Here is a 16583-nt window from a genome sequence, read left to right on the forward strand (position 1 = left end):
ACATTGCTGCACATTTCACAGTACCAACTTTATGTTCTGGACGGACTGGGGTCAGAACCCCAGGATAGAGCGGGCCGACATGGATGGAGCCATGAGACAAGTCATTGTCAGTGACAAGATTTACTGGCCCAACGGCCTGGCGCTGGACTACACCACACGTAGGGTCTACTTTGCAGACGCCTACCTCAAATACATTGACTACTGCGACTACGACGGGAACAACCGCCATCAAGTCATGGCGAGCGACATGGTGCGTTCAGTTTAAAAGATCTTCTGAGGCAAATCAAGTTAAAACACCTTTCGTGGCCACCAGGTCCTCCAGCACCCGCATGGCATGACCATCTTTGAGGACAGCGTCTACTGGTCAGAGCGCTATACCAGCAAAGTGATGAGCACTAACAAGTTCCATGGTGGCAACATCACCACACTGATGAACAGCGTGTACCAGCCCATGGGCATTGTTATGGACCATCCCATTAAACAACCTGCAGGTGACCTTTCATAATCCAACATGAATGATGTACAACAATTAAACATATTGTAGAACAGACTTTTTATACCAATGGATATTGAAAAAATAATGAACACAAGGTCCATTTTGACATCATTCATTAAAAAAAAAAAAGTATATTAAACACACTCAAACCAATTCAGTGTAAGTTAAAATACTAAATACTGGATGAGATGTGTCCAAACCTTTTCTACCAAGCATACAGAAAAAATAAAGATGTGGTGGGCCACTGATGTTTTTTTCTGCATTAAAGATGCTAAAACCATTCTAATGTAGGTCAATATATTCTAAGCTATCCGGACAAAACATCCTTATTTAAACTTTTAACTCTAGTGAGGACAAGCGGTATGGATGGATAATAGGCGACGAAGAACATTATTCTAAAATCATAATAATATGTCTCATTAATAATGAATTAATTTTATTTTTCCAATAAAAAATGAGCTGCAGGCTCTCGGGCCCTCGGACACTGCTGAACGAGGCAGTTAAATATGTTTTCAAAAATGTTATCGGTGACAATTTAAATACTGTATTTATTCGTATTGGTCTGATGTATCTGAAAATGAGAATGTATATGAAAATTCAATATAGTAAGTATTGAAAAATAATATAATAAATAAAATATTATTAATAAATAGCAATAAATAAAAGTACATAATAAATCAAAATAATAAATGTGGTTTTATTAGGGCCGTCAAAGTCAACGTGTTAACAGAAATTTCCTGTCATGGCACTATTTTTTTGGACGCTCAATTAACATGTGCACATCCTGTTTGACCCTCCGTCCACACCGTAGTGTGAGGAAAACGCAGCGTAGACCTTGTAAGCACAAAAAGGGCCTTCCTCAAAAAACTCTGATGATTTAAGGTGTCCAAATACTTTGGTCCACATTTACATATTGGATCTGTGTGTCATGCAAAAGTTGTGTGAAAGTGAAACCATTTTTTTGTATTCAGGCATCAATCCATGTAGAGAACATCTGTGCAGTCAACTCTGCCTGCTGTCAGGCTTCAGGCCAAGGTACTACACCTGCCACTGTCAGTCTGGATGGAAGCTGGATACTGATAAACGCACTTGTATCAAAGGTAAGGGTTTGTTTTTTTAAGTTATTTATGACTTGTATTGTGTAAAAAAAAGAATCCACACGTTGGCTCAATTATAGATGAAACTCCCTTCTTGATGGTGGAGAGCCTTTCAGTGATTTACGGCGTTCCTCTGGACCCCGCCGACACCTCCAACAATGCGATGGCGCCTGTGTCAGGCATCAATCAGGGTCGGGACATGGAGTTTGATGACCAGGAGCAGTTTGTTTACTGGGTTGAATCTTCAGTAAGTGGATGTGTTAAGAAATTGATTATTTCTGAGAATATTTGCACAATAATGTCTTTACATTTTATGTAATCATGTATGTCCTTTGTTTTCGACCTACCCGTCAGGGTTCTATATGGCGAGTTCACACCAACGGCACTAACAGGTCTCAGTTTGCACCATCTGCTTTCATGGGCGAGCCCTTTCGTCTGGCGTTTGATTGGATAAGCCGAATATTGTATTATAGCAACCTTGGGGCTAAATCCATAGAGGTAAGCCCCACCCAAGACAAAAAACTTGACACTCATTTATTTGAGAGCGTATTGATTCTCAAACTGTGGTACACGGCCTCCATCTACTGGTACTCAGGAACACCAGAGTTTAAAACTATACATTTTATTATATATTAACGACATGTACATAGGAAATATTTCTGCAAATTCAAACCTATTATATATATAATAACATTTATGTTGAATAAACACAAGCCAATTAAGAGTACAAGCTGCAAATTCAAGCTAAACAGTGGTACTTGCAAAGCATTATTACTGTAGATGGTACTTGGTGTAAACAGTTCTCGTACATATTCTAGTAAGTGTTTTTAACTTGCTTGTCCACATTTGTCCTTTTCCTTGTACTTGACATCTGTTTATGTGTCCATCTTGTGCATTGAACACTTCCCTCAGGTCATTCGTGTTGATGGAAGACAGTACTATCGAAAGACCATCATCACCTCTACAGGGAAACCAGAGGGAGTAGGACAGCCATTCGGATTAGCCGTAGATCCAGCAAGAGGGTAACGCATCTGATTAAACATAACAGAAATTATTTAGAAAAAAATTATACGATGTCTGTCTTTTCCCGCTACAGGAAATTGTTCTGGACGGATGCGGGGTCAGACGATGGTGTTCCTCCAAAAGTGGCCAGTGCTGACATGGATGGGAGCAACCTCACAATCCTCTATACAGGCAACCTGGCTAACGTAGGCTACCTCGCTGCTGATATTTCCACCAGGAAACTTTATTGGGGCGTGGCAGGCTCAGGAGTGGTATGTCCACAACACATACTTTTTATATCGTGTGTGATAGTCAGTCTACCATCCATGTGTTATTTTGTTTTTTAGATTGAGAGTGGCACCATGGACGGAGCGAGCCGGGTGACAGTGGTCAGTGGCCTGTCTTACCCGGTGGGGTTGACGATCTACCAGAACTACCTCTATTACGCTGACAAGGACTATCAGGTCATTGAGAGGGTGGACAAAGACACAGGCGCCAACCAGGTGGTGATAAGAAGCGGGATGCGCCAACTTCGTGCTGTAAAGGTGCACGCCAGAGACAGTACGTGACTTCACTGGATTTATATTGAATATAATAGTTTACTTTAATGAATGAATGAATTACTGCTAGTAGTGTCTGTAAGCAAGGACCGGGGCAACTCCTGGGGGTGCCACAAATGTAATCACAATCAAATGGTGCACCTTCATACAGTAGGTACCCACATACTGATTTGGCTGTAAAGGAAATTGTCAACAAAAAAACTCTTGTGGACTGTGGACAGAAATATCTCTGTGACCTTTGTCTCTACTTAAGACTCTGCAGGGACCGCCAACGCCTGCAGCTCCAACAACGGGGGCTGCCCTCACCTCTGTCTGCCCAAACCCAACAACCAAAAGGTCTGCGCATGCACGACTGGCTTTTACCCATCTCACGATGGCTCAGAATGTGAAGAGTTTGACTCCTTCGCTGTGGTCTCCACGCCCAAATACATCCGCGGCTTTCACATAAACAGCTCGGATCACTCCGAGGCCATGGTGCCGATCGGTGGATGTATGTGGACTTCATATTAAACACCTTTTAACGTATCGTATTGTTGAGGATCTTGTAAACTTCTGTTTTGCAGCTTCTTCTTCCGTAAGGCAGAATTTAGGCCTGCACATCGAAAGTGGATTTGTTTATTGGACTGAGAACAGCACCTCCTCCTCCTACAAGGGCATCTCCAGGAGAAAAACTGATGGATCATACTACCAAAGGGTTGTCTACTCTGGTGTTGGAAAAGGAGGCATCCCTGGACTTGCAGTGGACTGGGTTTCTAGTATGAAGTTCAGCCTATCCAATCATTTTTGTGTATTATACCTTTTTTGTTGTCTAACACCATGTTTCTTGATCTACTTAGACAACTTGTACTTCACAAACGCCTTCGAGAGCGAGACCTACCTTGAAGTGTTGGCCATCAACACCACATACCGACTGGTCCTTCTAAAGTCCTCCCACGACAGGCCCTCTGACCTGGCTGTCAACCCCAAGCTGCGCTACCTTTTCTGGACAGATGCTGGCCAAATGCCCAAGATAGAGCGGGCCCTTCTGGATGGCACCAACCGCACAGTGCTGGCATCTGCGAGCCTGGCATCTCCTCGCGGCCTCACCATTGATCACACTAATGACTTCCTCTACTGGACAGATGACATTCTGGACATGATCTCATGTATGGCTCCGGATGGCTCACAGCGGCAGATAGTCCGCTATGGGAGTCGCATTCCAATGCCTGTGGGGGTTGCTATACTTGGAAACTACATGCTGTGGGTGGATAAAAGGCTAGAAAAGCTCTTGCAGGCCAGTAAAGATCCAGCAAACACTAACCAGACAGAGGTGAGAGCCATACCATTTGCATTTGAAAATGTCCTGGAAAATGTAGGAAATTCCCTTGTTGGGACTCAACACTAGCATAGCGATGTGAGCTACATTGCTAACGTTACATTTTCACAGCAACATCATGTTAGGTTTGCCTGTTTCCTGCAGAAAAACAAAATGATTAAATTTACAGCTCCCATGTCTATAGCGGACTGACGGATAGCTGGCAGAGCTTATATTAAGATGTGTAGCGAAGCCTGTTTTTCTTAACCTGAACACCCGAAGCAGCACAGAAAATGGATGCATGGATGGTTGTTAAGTAGTTTCATGTGAAATGGTCAATCATGTGATTGACAGTCCAGGATGAACACTGATTTGATCACTTTTTAAACATTTTTTTGCAAAGTATTCCTCCTTGCAATTGTGGACATATAGATGGGCTGGGGTTATCTTGCTCGGGACGGGTCAGAACTGGTATCATTTCCATGAGAGAAACCCAGAACATTTGAGCGTCTTATCTCTCATAAGGAGAGTGAGCGAGATGATAGATTTTTGCCACACTTGGTACTCATAAACAGGCTCTAGGGACACATATTACTGTTTGACCATCATTAAAAAGTCACTTTTGCATAATGGTGGACCATATTGTCTTGTGTTATCAGGTAATCCGAGACAGCCTCAAAGGTGTTTCGGACGTGGCCATTTTTGATCCTCATGTCCAGCCCACATCGGCTCACCAGGTTGACTTCAACCCATGTCAGGAGGACAACGGGCGTTGCCAGCAATTCTGCTTTGCTATACCAGACCAGGACCACCCTAAATGCGCCTGCGCTCACGGGTCGCTCCTTAGTAACGGAGTGACCTGCGGCTATGGACAAGATGATTTTCTAGTTTTCACCACAGACTACACACTGAATAGTGTGAGGCTGGACCCCGCGGATCACAGCAGTCCTTTCCCAACTTTGAACCTGGGCTACAACTTGATGGCATTGGATTTTGACTACAAGGAGAGGCGTGTTTTCTTCACCCAGTACATGGGGTTAGGCCGGAGCAGGATTGGTTACATCACCACCACATCCATTAGTAGCTCACCAACCATCATCGCTTCAAGTGAGTTTAGGCACCATGATCTGGTATTGCGCTGATTTTCTAATGTTATCAAATTGATTTCCTGTCAGATCTGGATGACCCCGAGGGCTTGGCATATGACTGGGTCCACAAACGCCTTTACTACACCGACTACTATCGCAGGAATATCCAGTCATTAGGAGTGGACGGGTTGAACCGCACTGTCATTGCCCCTGCAAACCGTCCCCGAGGCATCATAGTCGACCCTTGCTATGGGTAAAACCAGCTCTAGATTGTAATGATAATGATGATGATAACCTTGTGCATTTTGTTCAGTTACCTGTACTGGACTGACTGGGGCAGCCCTGCCAAAATTGAAAGAGCTACACTGGGTGGAAACTTCCGAACTCCCATCATTAACACCAGCTTGTCCACACCCAATGGTCTCTCAATTGACTTTGAGGAGAGGATGTTGTACTGGGCTGATGCCTCACAGTAAGTTCATGTTTATACAGTAATCCCTTGTTTATTGTGGTTAATTGGTTCCAGACCTGACCGGGATAAGTGAATTTCTGCAAAGTAGGATTCTATATTTATAAATTTAATATTTTTTTAGTTGCAGCATAAAAAACCTGTTGTCGACTTTCTAAATATGTTTTTAACATTATGAAATCCCTCTAGACATGAAATAACACCCCTATAGTCACCTTTACACTCGTAATACCCAATATAGCAGAAATATTAAGAAAAAATAAGCCATTTACGACATAAATAAAACTCGTGCTCATGTGTGTTGCTGTAAATGTTTTCCGGTGTTGGGGCAACTGAGTGGAGAGCGGACAGGAAGTGACGTCGGGGGTTCAGAGTTGAGTTTTAACTTGGCGTGGGTTACGGCCACAACAGTAGTCTTCTGTTGCGAATTATTGTGTCTGTTATGAGATCATTCAAACCTGCAATAAAAGCCTGTTGTTCCGGCGATGCTTGTGTGTCACACGGAACATTACACCGTGACACCTAGTGACCAGTGTAGAATACTGCATACAGTATCATCACGTCTTTGAATGCATCTTCTGAATGTCTTGTATTTTACTTAATTTAGCCATTTATATGAATGAAAATGCTTAAATTAGGCAAAAAATACAATTTCCTTAAACATCCATATTTTTGGACTAATAATAGGCCACATTCAACCATGAAACAGCACAATTTATTAATATATTTATCAAAAATTGTGGTAGAGTGAGGCTGTGAAATCTGAAGTGCGAAGTGGCCAGGGATTACTGTATTCACTATAATACACACAATCTTGGATATTTTGTAACTGACTCCTCCCTTCCGCAGAGACAAAATCGAACGCTCCACCCTGACAGGCGCAAACAGGCAGGTGATTGTGCTGGGGGTGCAGTACCCCTTTGCCATGACAGTCTTCAAGCAGGACATCTTCTGGACCGACTGGACGGAAAGGGGCGTCTTCAGGGCAGGGAAAGATGATGGGTCTGGCGTCACCGTGCTGGCCCAAGACCTTCAGTACCGGCCTAATGATATTCACGTCTATGCCGCGTCCAAGCAGGAGAGTTGCTCCAGCTTCTGCATGCAGTTCAATGGCGGCTGCAGCCACGTCTGTGTATCTGGTAAGGCGGAAGAATAGCATTTCCATCTGTCCATTTTCTATAACACAGATACTATTGCCTTTCCCAGTGGTCTTTGGGCAAAAATTGTGGAAAAATGGCAACAATATTCCGGATTGACCCAAATATAAGACGACCCCTCTTTTTCAAGACCGTTTTTGGGACAAATATTTTTGATGCCAAACAAAGACTAAATTAAGATTTTTGTTTTCTATATCGGTGAAAAAAGTGCAAGTGCAGTGCAATGCTTATTGGCTAAAAACCTTTGACACTTTTTTTCCAGTGGGTGCATCTCTCCAGTTTACTTGTGTGTGTGTGTGTGTGTGTGTGTGTGTGTGTGTGTGTGTGTGAGTGACGGGAAGAAAAGCTCTGACTTGCTTGAAGTGGGAGTCATTTGGCGCCACCTGTTGGTCTGTACGTATAAATTGCTGGACCTGAATATAAGACGACTTGTCGTCTTTAGATTTTTTTCATATGGAAAAATATTGTCTTGTATTTGAGTCAATACGGTATAAACTATATGGCTATAATTCCGTTCTGTGCACATTGAGTGTAAACAGAAAGTCACTATAACAATAGCTATACAATAACAATACTATACAGACAATAACTGTGCAGAGCATAACAATGACTTTTTTAAAGAGGCATTATTATTATATATTTTCTCTTCTTTATTATATTATATTTAAATAGACAGTATTTTGTGGATATATTTTCTTGATATTTCTTATCTCAACAGGCCCAGATGGACCAGAGTGTCAGTGCCCCCATGAGGGCAAGTGGTACTTGGCCAATAATGGCAAAGACTGCATCCAAGACAACGGCAAGCGCTGCCAGCCTGACCAGTTCACGTGTCTCAGCGGCAAATGCATCACAGCTAGCTGGAAGTGTGACGGCTACGATGATTGCAAGGACAACACGGACGAGCTGGAGAGAGTGTGCGGTGAGGGGACTTTACTTTAGGTTCATCCATGCAAACCAAAAATATAATTTTTTGAGGGTAAACTTTCCACACAGCTTTCCACACCTGCTCGGGTGCGCAGTTCACCTGTGACAATGGCCGCTGCGTGCCGCTCAGCTACGCCTGTGACTACATGGATGACTGCGGAGACAACAGCGATGAGCACGGCTGCCCCTTCCCTACCTGCAACCCTGACACCGAGTTCACCTGCGGCAGTGGACGTTGCATCAGTGCCTCTTTTGTCTGTGACGGCTACAACGACTGCCGCGACAATGCCACCTCGGATGAAATTAACTGCCGTGAGTCTTAGTTAGTTATTTTTTGTTGATGAGTAGACATTTGCAATATCATTGGTTTTCAAACAGTGGTATCTGGTGGTGCTCAGGAACACCAGATATTTGTTTTAAATAAACCTAAAATATATAACAAAATCATACATGTATCTAGGTGAGTAATTGTACATACACAAATTTGTTAGCCAAAGTTTTGCTGAAAGAGACTTAAAATTAATATTTTCTTCCAAGCGGTGGTGTCAAATAGTATTTGCCGAGTAAAATATTTATTAGGTGGGACTTGCAAAAGGTGAATCATTGTCCTATATGAACTTACTATACTTATTAGTTCTTGTAATGATTTTTAAATTATGTACAGGTATTTATTTAATTTGTTTGATAACTTCTATTATCTAGTACTTAAATCTTGTAGAATACGTGTGTGTGTTGTATTATGTATAATCATTTTTATTTGTTTATTTTCATTATTATCTGTGTCTTTTGTTTCTTTTCTATATTTCTGTCTAAAATTAACGTCAGAATGGCCTGACACTATCAGGCCATTCAAGTTTAAACTAGAGCACAACATTTCAGCCAACAGCTAACCACTGTGCGGTCCAATATTCGACTAATAGAGTACAATTTTTTTACTTTTAAAATTATGTATTTATTATCATTTAATTATCTTTTAAGTAATAGTATGTCGTAGTCATACCATGATTTGATTTGACTAATTAATCCTTTTTCATGATCTCATTTTTTTTTCTTTTATATACATATTATTGTTATTGTTCTGTCTGTATGTTTTATAATTATGCTTATAGATTATGATGGTGTAAAATTTGTAGACAGAGGGGTGTTTCTAATATCTCGACTGTCTTATCTATCAGTAGTAACAACAGTAGCAATAAAAAATAATAATAAGCATGTTAAATTAATTCATTGCAGCTTCAAGCAAAACAGTATTTTTGTATACCATTGGGATAAATTGAATGTAATTATTCATTATTTTTTGTTGTGCGTGCAAAACACAAGTCACTGGGTTGTCAGTTTGTGTTGTTATTGTAGTTACAATTGTGTAGCACTGTCCTACGTCATCCTGAGATATGTAGCTTAATAAGGTTATCCAAGTATTTGAGTGTGTTCTCCACATTATATAATGTCTTGTTTATGAACGCACAGTTGATGCTTTACCCTTGTTGACCCCCTCCAGCTGACAGGAACTGTCCGTCGGGCCAGGTCAAATGTGACACCACCAACATCTGCATCTATCCCGACAAACTGTGCGACGGCTACAACAACTGCGGCGACAACAGCGACGAGAAGCCTCTCTTCTGCGGTAAACACATCATGTCATGCCTTTTTGCTGGGTGGGTTCTAAAAATGTAGATTTGTGTTGCACAACCCCAATCAGCGGGTCGTACGTGTCCTCCTGACAAGTTCCAGTGTGACGTCGGCAAGTGCATCCCCATCTCTTTTGTGTGTGACTTTTACGACGACTGCAGTGATGGGACTGATGAACCTTCGACATGTGGTGAGTTAATTTTAGCCGTGATATGTGACGACACATCACCGGGCGTGCTGAGCCACTTGATTCATGCGATATGTCGTCTCTCTCCTTCTCTGTTCAAGAACATAATGTGCGAACTTGCAGCGCCAGCCAGTTCACATGTACCAACGGAAACTGCATCCCTCAGTCCATGATCTGTGACGGCAACAACGACTGCTGGGATAATAGTGACGAGGCTCCGGAGCTGGAGTGTGGTTAGAGAACACTTTTCTATTACACCCTTTTGAGAATGTGTTGATTTTAGGTTTTAACATTAGGTCTATCTGTACAATGAAATTACTGCAATGAATCACAAACTGTGGCAATGGCAGTTTTCACTGAATGCTTCACATTACAATCCACAATTCCACATGTCCAAAAAGGAGTGGGAAGAAGCAGAGCTTATTTCGTCCTACCCCATCCCCGTATCACATCCATAGCAAATAGTTTCATGTTCACTTTCTATATACTGTACAACATGCACTAATTCACTATTTACATTATTCTTCCATACAATTAAAGCAGTTATTATTATTATTTTTCTTTTTTGTTTTAATTTTTTGTTTTTTGTAGACTAACGAAAACAAAACAAGAAAAAGTTCTTCCTTTTTCCCTGTTGCTTTCCGGATCCACTTCCAGGTCTTCCTGTCCTGTCAACTTTTTTGTTGTACTGTCAGTGTCATTGAATGTAGATAAATGGGTTCCTAATTTGAGTACTTTGTTGAGCAGGTCCTTGCAACTATGATATCAAATGTCAAATGATATTGAATGTAATCCTTCTAACCGGTTCTTTTTTTATGGGTTGTATCCTCCATTTTCCTTGTAGTCATGGTGATACGATCTCTAATATTTATCCAGATTGTTGATATCTTTGACAACAAGCACTCTTGCTTCTTCTGGTCCTCCATTTGGCTTGATGTGGATGATGCTGGATGCTTGATGCTCCAAGTGCCTTGTATCTTTCTCTACTTCCTCAAGTCTTGTACTTTCTTGGCGATGTCAGCACTGCATTTTGTCAGATGCTCATTCATGTAAACATTTGTACCTTTCAGCTTCTTTCCCTGTTTCAGCAGTGCGGTTTTGAATTCCCTGTTGGTGAACTTAACGATGGTGATGGGTGTGGTATTGTTTCTTCCATACAGTGGGATTGAAGTATCGATCGTGTCGATGTCTCCATCCACCTACTTTGATTGTAGGAAGTTGGCGATTTGTTGCTTTTGTTGAAGGAACATCCATTTCATTAGGTTCTCCTCTGTTTTGGGGTGCCCTGTCTTTTGTCTTTTGTAATTCGGAGCCCTGTGAGGATCACATACCGGTAGTTCATTTGCGCATTCTGATCCATCTCATCAATTATATTTTTTATTTGCTCAATGATATTTTCCTTTGCTTCTTTCTCTTCCTCAAAAGTGGTGCTCAAGGCGGCATTATCTTCTAATAGTTCCTTGATATCACTCTGTAGAACTTCAATATCCTTGCATAAGCCTCTATTTTCTTCCACAGGGTTTTTAACCTCCTCAAGAGCAGCGCGCAAGGCAGCATTCTCATCTTGTTATACCTTTATATCTTCTCATGATGGTTTGGTTTGGTTTATCCTTACTCAGTGTTCTATTTTCCTCCTCAGCGTTCAAGACTTCATTACAGATCCCTGTGAGCATTCCGTAGAGGGTGTCGTTCTGCGATGTTACAGCTTCAATATGTGCTAGCTCATACTCAAAATCTTGCTTTATTTTTACTGCAGTATGCTCCAGTAGCTCACTCATCTCCTGCTTTAAGGCATGTACTAACAAGGCATGTGCTAACATCAAATTTTTACCCCCGAGAATATTTTTGAATTCTGGAACTGGCCCTTTTTATTATTTGAAATCTGGATTTCCAGGGCTGGTATCATTTCACTTTGTGTTTGGCATTGTTGCTTTGAAATTCAGCCAGTTAGCTTGGCTTGCTAGCAGCTGTCAGCACTTGTAACTAGTTGATTTAAAATATTCTGTACTTCTCGCCTATCTGACTTAAGGTTGAGGGTGTCAGCAAGCTGTTCTGATGTTGGGTTCGTGAAGTGTAGTCAGGAAAGCACCAAAATAGTTAAAATTTCCAGCATCGACAGCAGAGCTCTTATCATGTACGTCCTTTCAAGTCAGCAACAAGGGAAAAAAAGCAGTGACTCAAAACTCGTGACTAGATCGCAATGCAGTTACACTTCCTATCCCTCACTTCATGTGTTGCATGTGGGAACTCGGTATGCCTCTGTACTGTCCCGAAAAATCTGTTTACAAGTACATGTACTGTTACACCCCTACTATTTGTGTACTATTGTCTTTCACAAATAGTGTTTATCAAGTTGGCCCTTATGTTTCTTGGATGTTCTCTGCAGGTCAACGTACATGCAGTTCGAACCAGTTCACCTGCCCTACCTGGTACCCGGGTCACCCACGCTGCGTGTCCTTAAACTTTGTGTGTGACGGGGACAAAGACTGCGTTGATGCGGCTGATGAGCTCCAAAACTGCCCCAATCGGACCTGCCACATGAACGAGTTTGCCTGTGCAAACGGCCTTTGCATCTACCTCCCCTTCCAGTGAGTAAAATATATGCATATGTTCATGTTATCACTTATAAGAAATAAACTATTGCTTCTTTACTCTAGTTGCGACCATGTGAACGACTGCGGGGATGGCAGCGACGAGCTGGGCTGTACTTACGACACGTGCAGCAGCTTCCAGTTCACCTGCGGCAACGGGGCTTGCATCTACTCGGCTTACACCTGCGACGGCACTAACGACTGCCTGGATGGTTCCGACGAAGCGGACAGCTTGTGTGTCACGCCACAGCCCACGTGTGCACCGCTTCAGTATATGTGCAAGTCGGGCGAGTGCATCGATGAGAAGAACGTGTGCAACGGCGTGAAGGACTGCCAGGACGACAGTGACGAAAAAGGCTGCGGTGAGAAACTCAACTCCCTAGTTTTTCAAAACAGTTCAACACGTAATTCTGCATTCAAGAAAACTGGGAAGCTGGAAAACTGCAATATAGTGGCATGCAAATTTTCATTAAAATGATGTAATGCCACAATATATTAACAATCTTGCTATACTATATTTATATGTTATTCTGGATATTGCTATTTAATACAGTGGAAACTTTTGTGTGTAGGAATATTCTGTGTCATCTTGACATTAAGTATTCACTCAAATATTTTACAAAAAGATGGCTACCAAAATATATCATGTGGTATAAATGGTCAGTTTTGGCCCTTATAGTCCACTTGTATCAATCAAACAAGTCTGACATCATTAGGATTGTTGTGCTTTGGTGGATGGCTACTTGTAGTTTCTAATTCTAATTATATTATTGAGATGGTTTCTTTTATTTTATTTTAAACTATTTAATATAATTTAATTTAATTTCCATTGTTATTGTAAAGCATTTAATTTAGTTTTAAATAATTTCATATTATTTTTATTGTCATTAATTCAGTTTAATAGAATTTTAAGTATTTGAATTTAATTGAGTTTTTATTACTTTTTTATTATATAAAATTCTTCAATTATATTTAAATTTAAATTATTTCTTTCAACTTAGTATTTTATTTTATTTATATTGTAAATTATTAAATCTGACGTACTTTTAAATAATTTAATGTAATTGGTTAATTTTTTTTAACTATTCAATTTTTTTTTACAGTAAATTATTTGATTTTTTTTAATACAATTTTTCATGAAATATTAAATAAACTTTCAGTGAAAGCCAAGTTTGAATCTTGTTCTCTATTTAGGGATAAATGAGTGCCGCAACCCATCAGTCCACCAGTGTGCCCAGCTGTGCACGGACACGCTCACCGGCTATTTCTGCTCCTGCAACCCCGGCTACCAGCTCATGCCTGACGGCAAAGCCTGCGAAGATCTCAACGAGTGCAACACGACACCGTCCGTCTGCAGCCAGATCTGCGAGAACACCGCAGGATCCTATCACTGCAAATGCGCCCCGGGATACCTGCGGGAACCAGATGGGCGCACCTGTCGGCAGAACAGTGGTATCAACCCGTATCTGTTGTACACCAATCGCTACTACATCCGCAACTTGACCACAGATGGATCCCAGCTGAGCATTGTCCTGCAAGGGCTCTCCAAAGTGGAGGCTCTGGATTACGATTATTCCGAGAAGATGCTTTATTGGTTCGATGCCGGAGTGGGAAAGATTGAGAGGATGCGTTTTGACGGGAGCGACAGGAAGGTGCTGGTGGATAATGGCATCCTCGGAGCAGAGGGTCTGGCGATTGATTGGGTCGGCAGGTAGGGTTAACATAATTATAGCATATATAGTATGCTATGCATATACAGTAGCATGTATGATACTTTATTTATACTGTATGTTTTGTCCACATGTACACATTAGTGTGCATTAACATAATTTGCTGCAAACTGAATTTTTAAACAATTATCAGCTATTTCCATTTTGACGTAAAATACTACGTGGTTTTTTTGTGTAAATTATTTTTTTCCTTTCTCCTTGTTATGAAGCATCATTCCAATTGGTGCTTAATTAGTTTTGATAAGAAATATTTTGAAGTAGCTGTAACTCCACTTCACTATCAATTGTGCCTTTTCCGGCCATTACTTTCTTCAGGTTTCTGATTGCCTCACAGATTTTTTGGAGGGGATTTTTTTATGTTTTAGTAAAAATACCCATATAGTACTTTTTATGTTAATACATAATAATACATATCTGTAATAATAAGCTGTAGTAATTCTACATTTGATCAGACTGTATATGACGTCTATCCAAATGTGATACTAGCATCTATTTCGGGCTGCTTCGGACTTATTCACTACTTCCTGGTTCGGCACTGTAAGCATCATGAGAACTGTAGTTCTTTTAGTGTAAACATAAAGATAATCTACTATACTGCAATCTGCAGTCTATTTTACATTTCTTTACATAAGTCCACATCAACATAAATGATTAGTAGTAGCAGCTACAACTGCCATCATTATTTTAACTTATCATTTTGAATTTTTGTTTCAATTTGTTCAACAGTTAAAAGCATCATGCTTAGATGATGCATAGTAAAGATATAAAACATTTCAAAATGTACCTACATTGTTTTGTGACTCAGTCACTGAGCTGAGTGTATCGTGACACACCTAGTTCACGTTTCCTCCCTGTTAGAAATGTGGAATTTTTTTGTGTTATTAAAAATATCCATGTAGTGCTAGACATCTCCTAAGTATTTTATAAAATGATTTTATAACAAATGCTTCTAAAGTGCGAATTTGAAGCTTTTATTTTGTGTGCATTGCAGGAAGTTGTACTGGGTGGACAGTTACTACGGCGCTGTCCATGTGATGGAGTTGGATGGTCGCTACATGAAGAAGCTGATCACCGGCCACTTCACAAACGGAAACTACACTTATACCATCACCCGGCCTCGTGCTGTGGCTGTGAACCCCAAATACGGGTACATGCAAATATTAATCATCCACAACCATGATATTGGAGAAGCTTGGATGCTTCATTACTTTCTCTCCTTCTGTCCTCCATTTTCACAGATGGCTGTACTGGACCGACTGGGCTGACACCCCATATATCGGCAGGGCAGGCATGGATGGAAGCAATGTCACTGCCATTATAACTGCTAAGCTGGAGTGGCCCAATGCTCTGACTATAGACTACACCACCAACAAGATCTTCTTTGCTGATTCCCACCTTAACTTTCTAGAGTGAGTTTACATATAAGTCACTTGCTGTCTGATTCTTAGTGCATACATCTGATCCATCACTCTATCCACCCTTTGCAGCTTTGCAGACATGGATGGCAAGAACCGACACCGAGCCATTGCTGGCTCATTGCCACATGTTTTTGCAGTGTCCCTTTTTGAGGACTGGGTGTACTGGACAGATTGGAACACACACAACCTGGAAAAGGCTCACAAATACACCGGTGAAGGCCGGATGGTCATGGGCAACAACACACACCGACCTTATGACCTTCATGTGGTCCACCCCTACAGGCAACCACGAAGTAAGACACTTTGAATTTGTACATACCTTACAATAGTATAGTTGGGCAATTGCATTGAGATCTTATACTATTTTTCATCAATGTAAAATAAGTGTGTTGTCCTAAATCTAGCCTTGACAGTTTTAAATCGCTTTTTGTACACGCCTATATCAACGCCTATTTGTGTGTCTGCAGCTTTAATGCTAATTAGCTATATTTGTCCACGCCTGTGTCTGACAGATTGTGTCCCCAAGAAGTGCTGCTGTGCACGTTAGCCACTTTTTACATATACTGTGTCATTCTGCACTTCTCCGATGTAATAGATGCCATATTTCGCATACATAAACGTAACATTAAGGAATGGGACAGGAGGACACAAATGGTAGCAATACTATAGCTCTGTGAGCTATTACACTCATATTTAAACAGAAACATCATGCTAGGTTAGCCTATTCGCTGAAGAAAAGCAAATGATCAAACTTCTGACAAATAGTTGGCTCCAGGCTACGTTTTAAGATGTGTAGCGAAGAGTGCTTTTTTTTTCTTCTTCTTTTTTTGTCACTAATACGTGACACTAGGTCATCGAGGCAAGGGTCAGAGACAGTATGATGTTTTGTTTTCTCTGACCTGGACCTGGAGCAGCTCATAATCTACGTCATGCTTCGC

At 41.1% G+C, this 16583-nt stretch overlaps 1 protein-coding gene across 1 annotated transcript in view; it reads left to right on the top strand.

Moving 5' to 3' along the window:
- The window catches only part of lrp2b (low density lipoprotein receptor-related protein 2b), a 47283-nt gene that overhangs the window by 19263 nt on the left and 11437 nt on the right, over positions 1-16583 (top strand). Inside the window, exons 29-54 of the mRNA XM_054800933.1 lie at positions 22-250; positions 314-491; positions 1468-1596; positions 1674-1840; positions 1948-2091; positions 2506-2615; positions 2690-2867; positions 2943-3156; positions 3409-3645; positions 3719-3910; positions 3992-4464; positions 5109-5556; positions 5625-5790; positions 5851-6009; positions 6856-7145; positions 7882-8085; positions 8160-8402; positions 9589-9714; positions 9790-9909; positions 10008-10139; positions 12293-12494; positions 12564-12859; positions 13692-14208; positions 15219-15374; positions 15466-15636; positions 15715-15938. Of these exons, the coding sequence (XP_054656908.1) occupies positions 22-250; positions 314-491; positions 1468-1596; positions 1674-1840; positions 1948-2091; positions 2506-2615; positions 2690-2867; positions 2943-3156; positions 3409-3645; positions 3719-3910; positions 3992-4464; positions 5109-5556; positions 5625-5790; positions 5851-6009; positions 6856-7145; positions 7882-8085; positions 8160-8402; positions 9589-9714; positions 9790-9909; positions 10008-10139; positions 12293-12494; positions 12564-12859; positions 13692-14208; positions 15219-15374; positions 15466-15636; positions 15715-15938 (5705 nt within the window). The remainder of the gene's footprint in view (positions 1-21; positions 251-313; positions 492-1467; positions 1597-1673; positions 1841-1947; positions 2092-2505; positions 2616-2689; positions 2868-2942; positions 3157-3408; positions 3646-3718; positions 3911-3991; positions 4465-5108; positions 5557-5624; positions 5791-5850; positions 6010-6855; positions 7146-7881; positions 8086-8159; positions 8403-9588; positions 9715-9789; positions 9910-10007; positions 10140-12292; positions 12495-12563; positions 12860-13691; positions 14209-15218; positions 15375-15465; positions 15637-15714; positions 15939-16583) is intronic.

Source organism: Dunckerocampus dactyliophorus, chromosome 2, assembly GCF_027744805.1.
Source record: "Dunckerocampus dactyliophorus isolate RoL2022-P2 chromosome 2, RoL_Ddac_1.1, whole genome shotgun sequence".
NCBI classification, from domain to species: Eukaryota; Metazoa; Chordata; class Actinopteri; order Syngnathiformes; family Syngnathidae; genus Dunckerocampus; species Dunckerocampus dactyliophorus.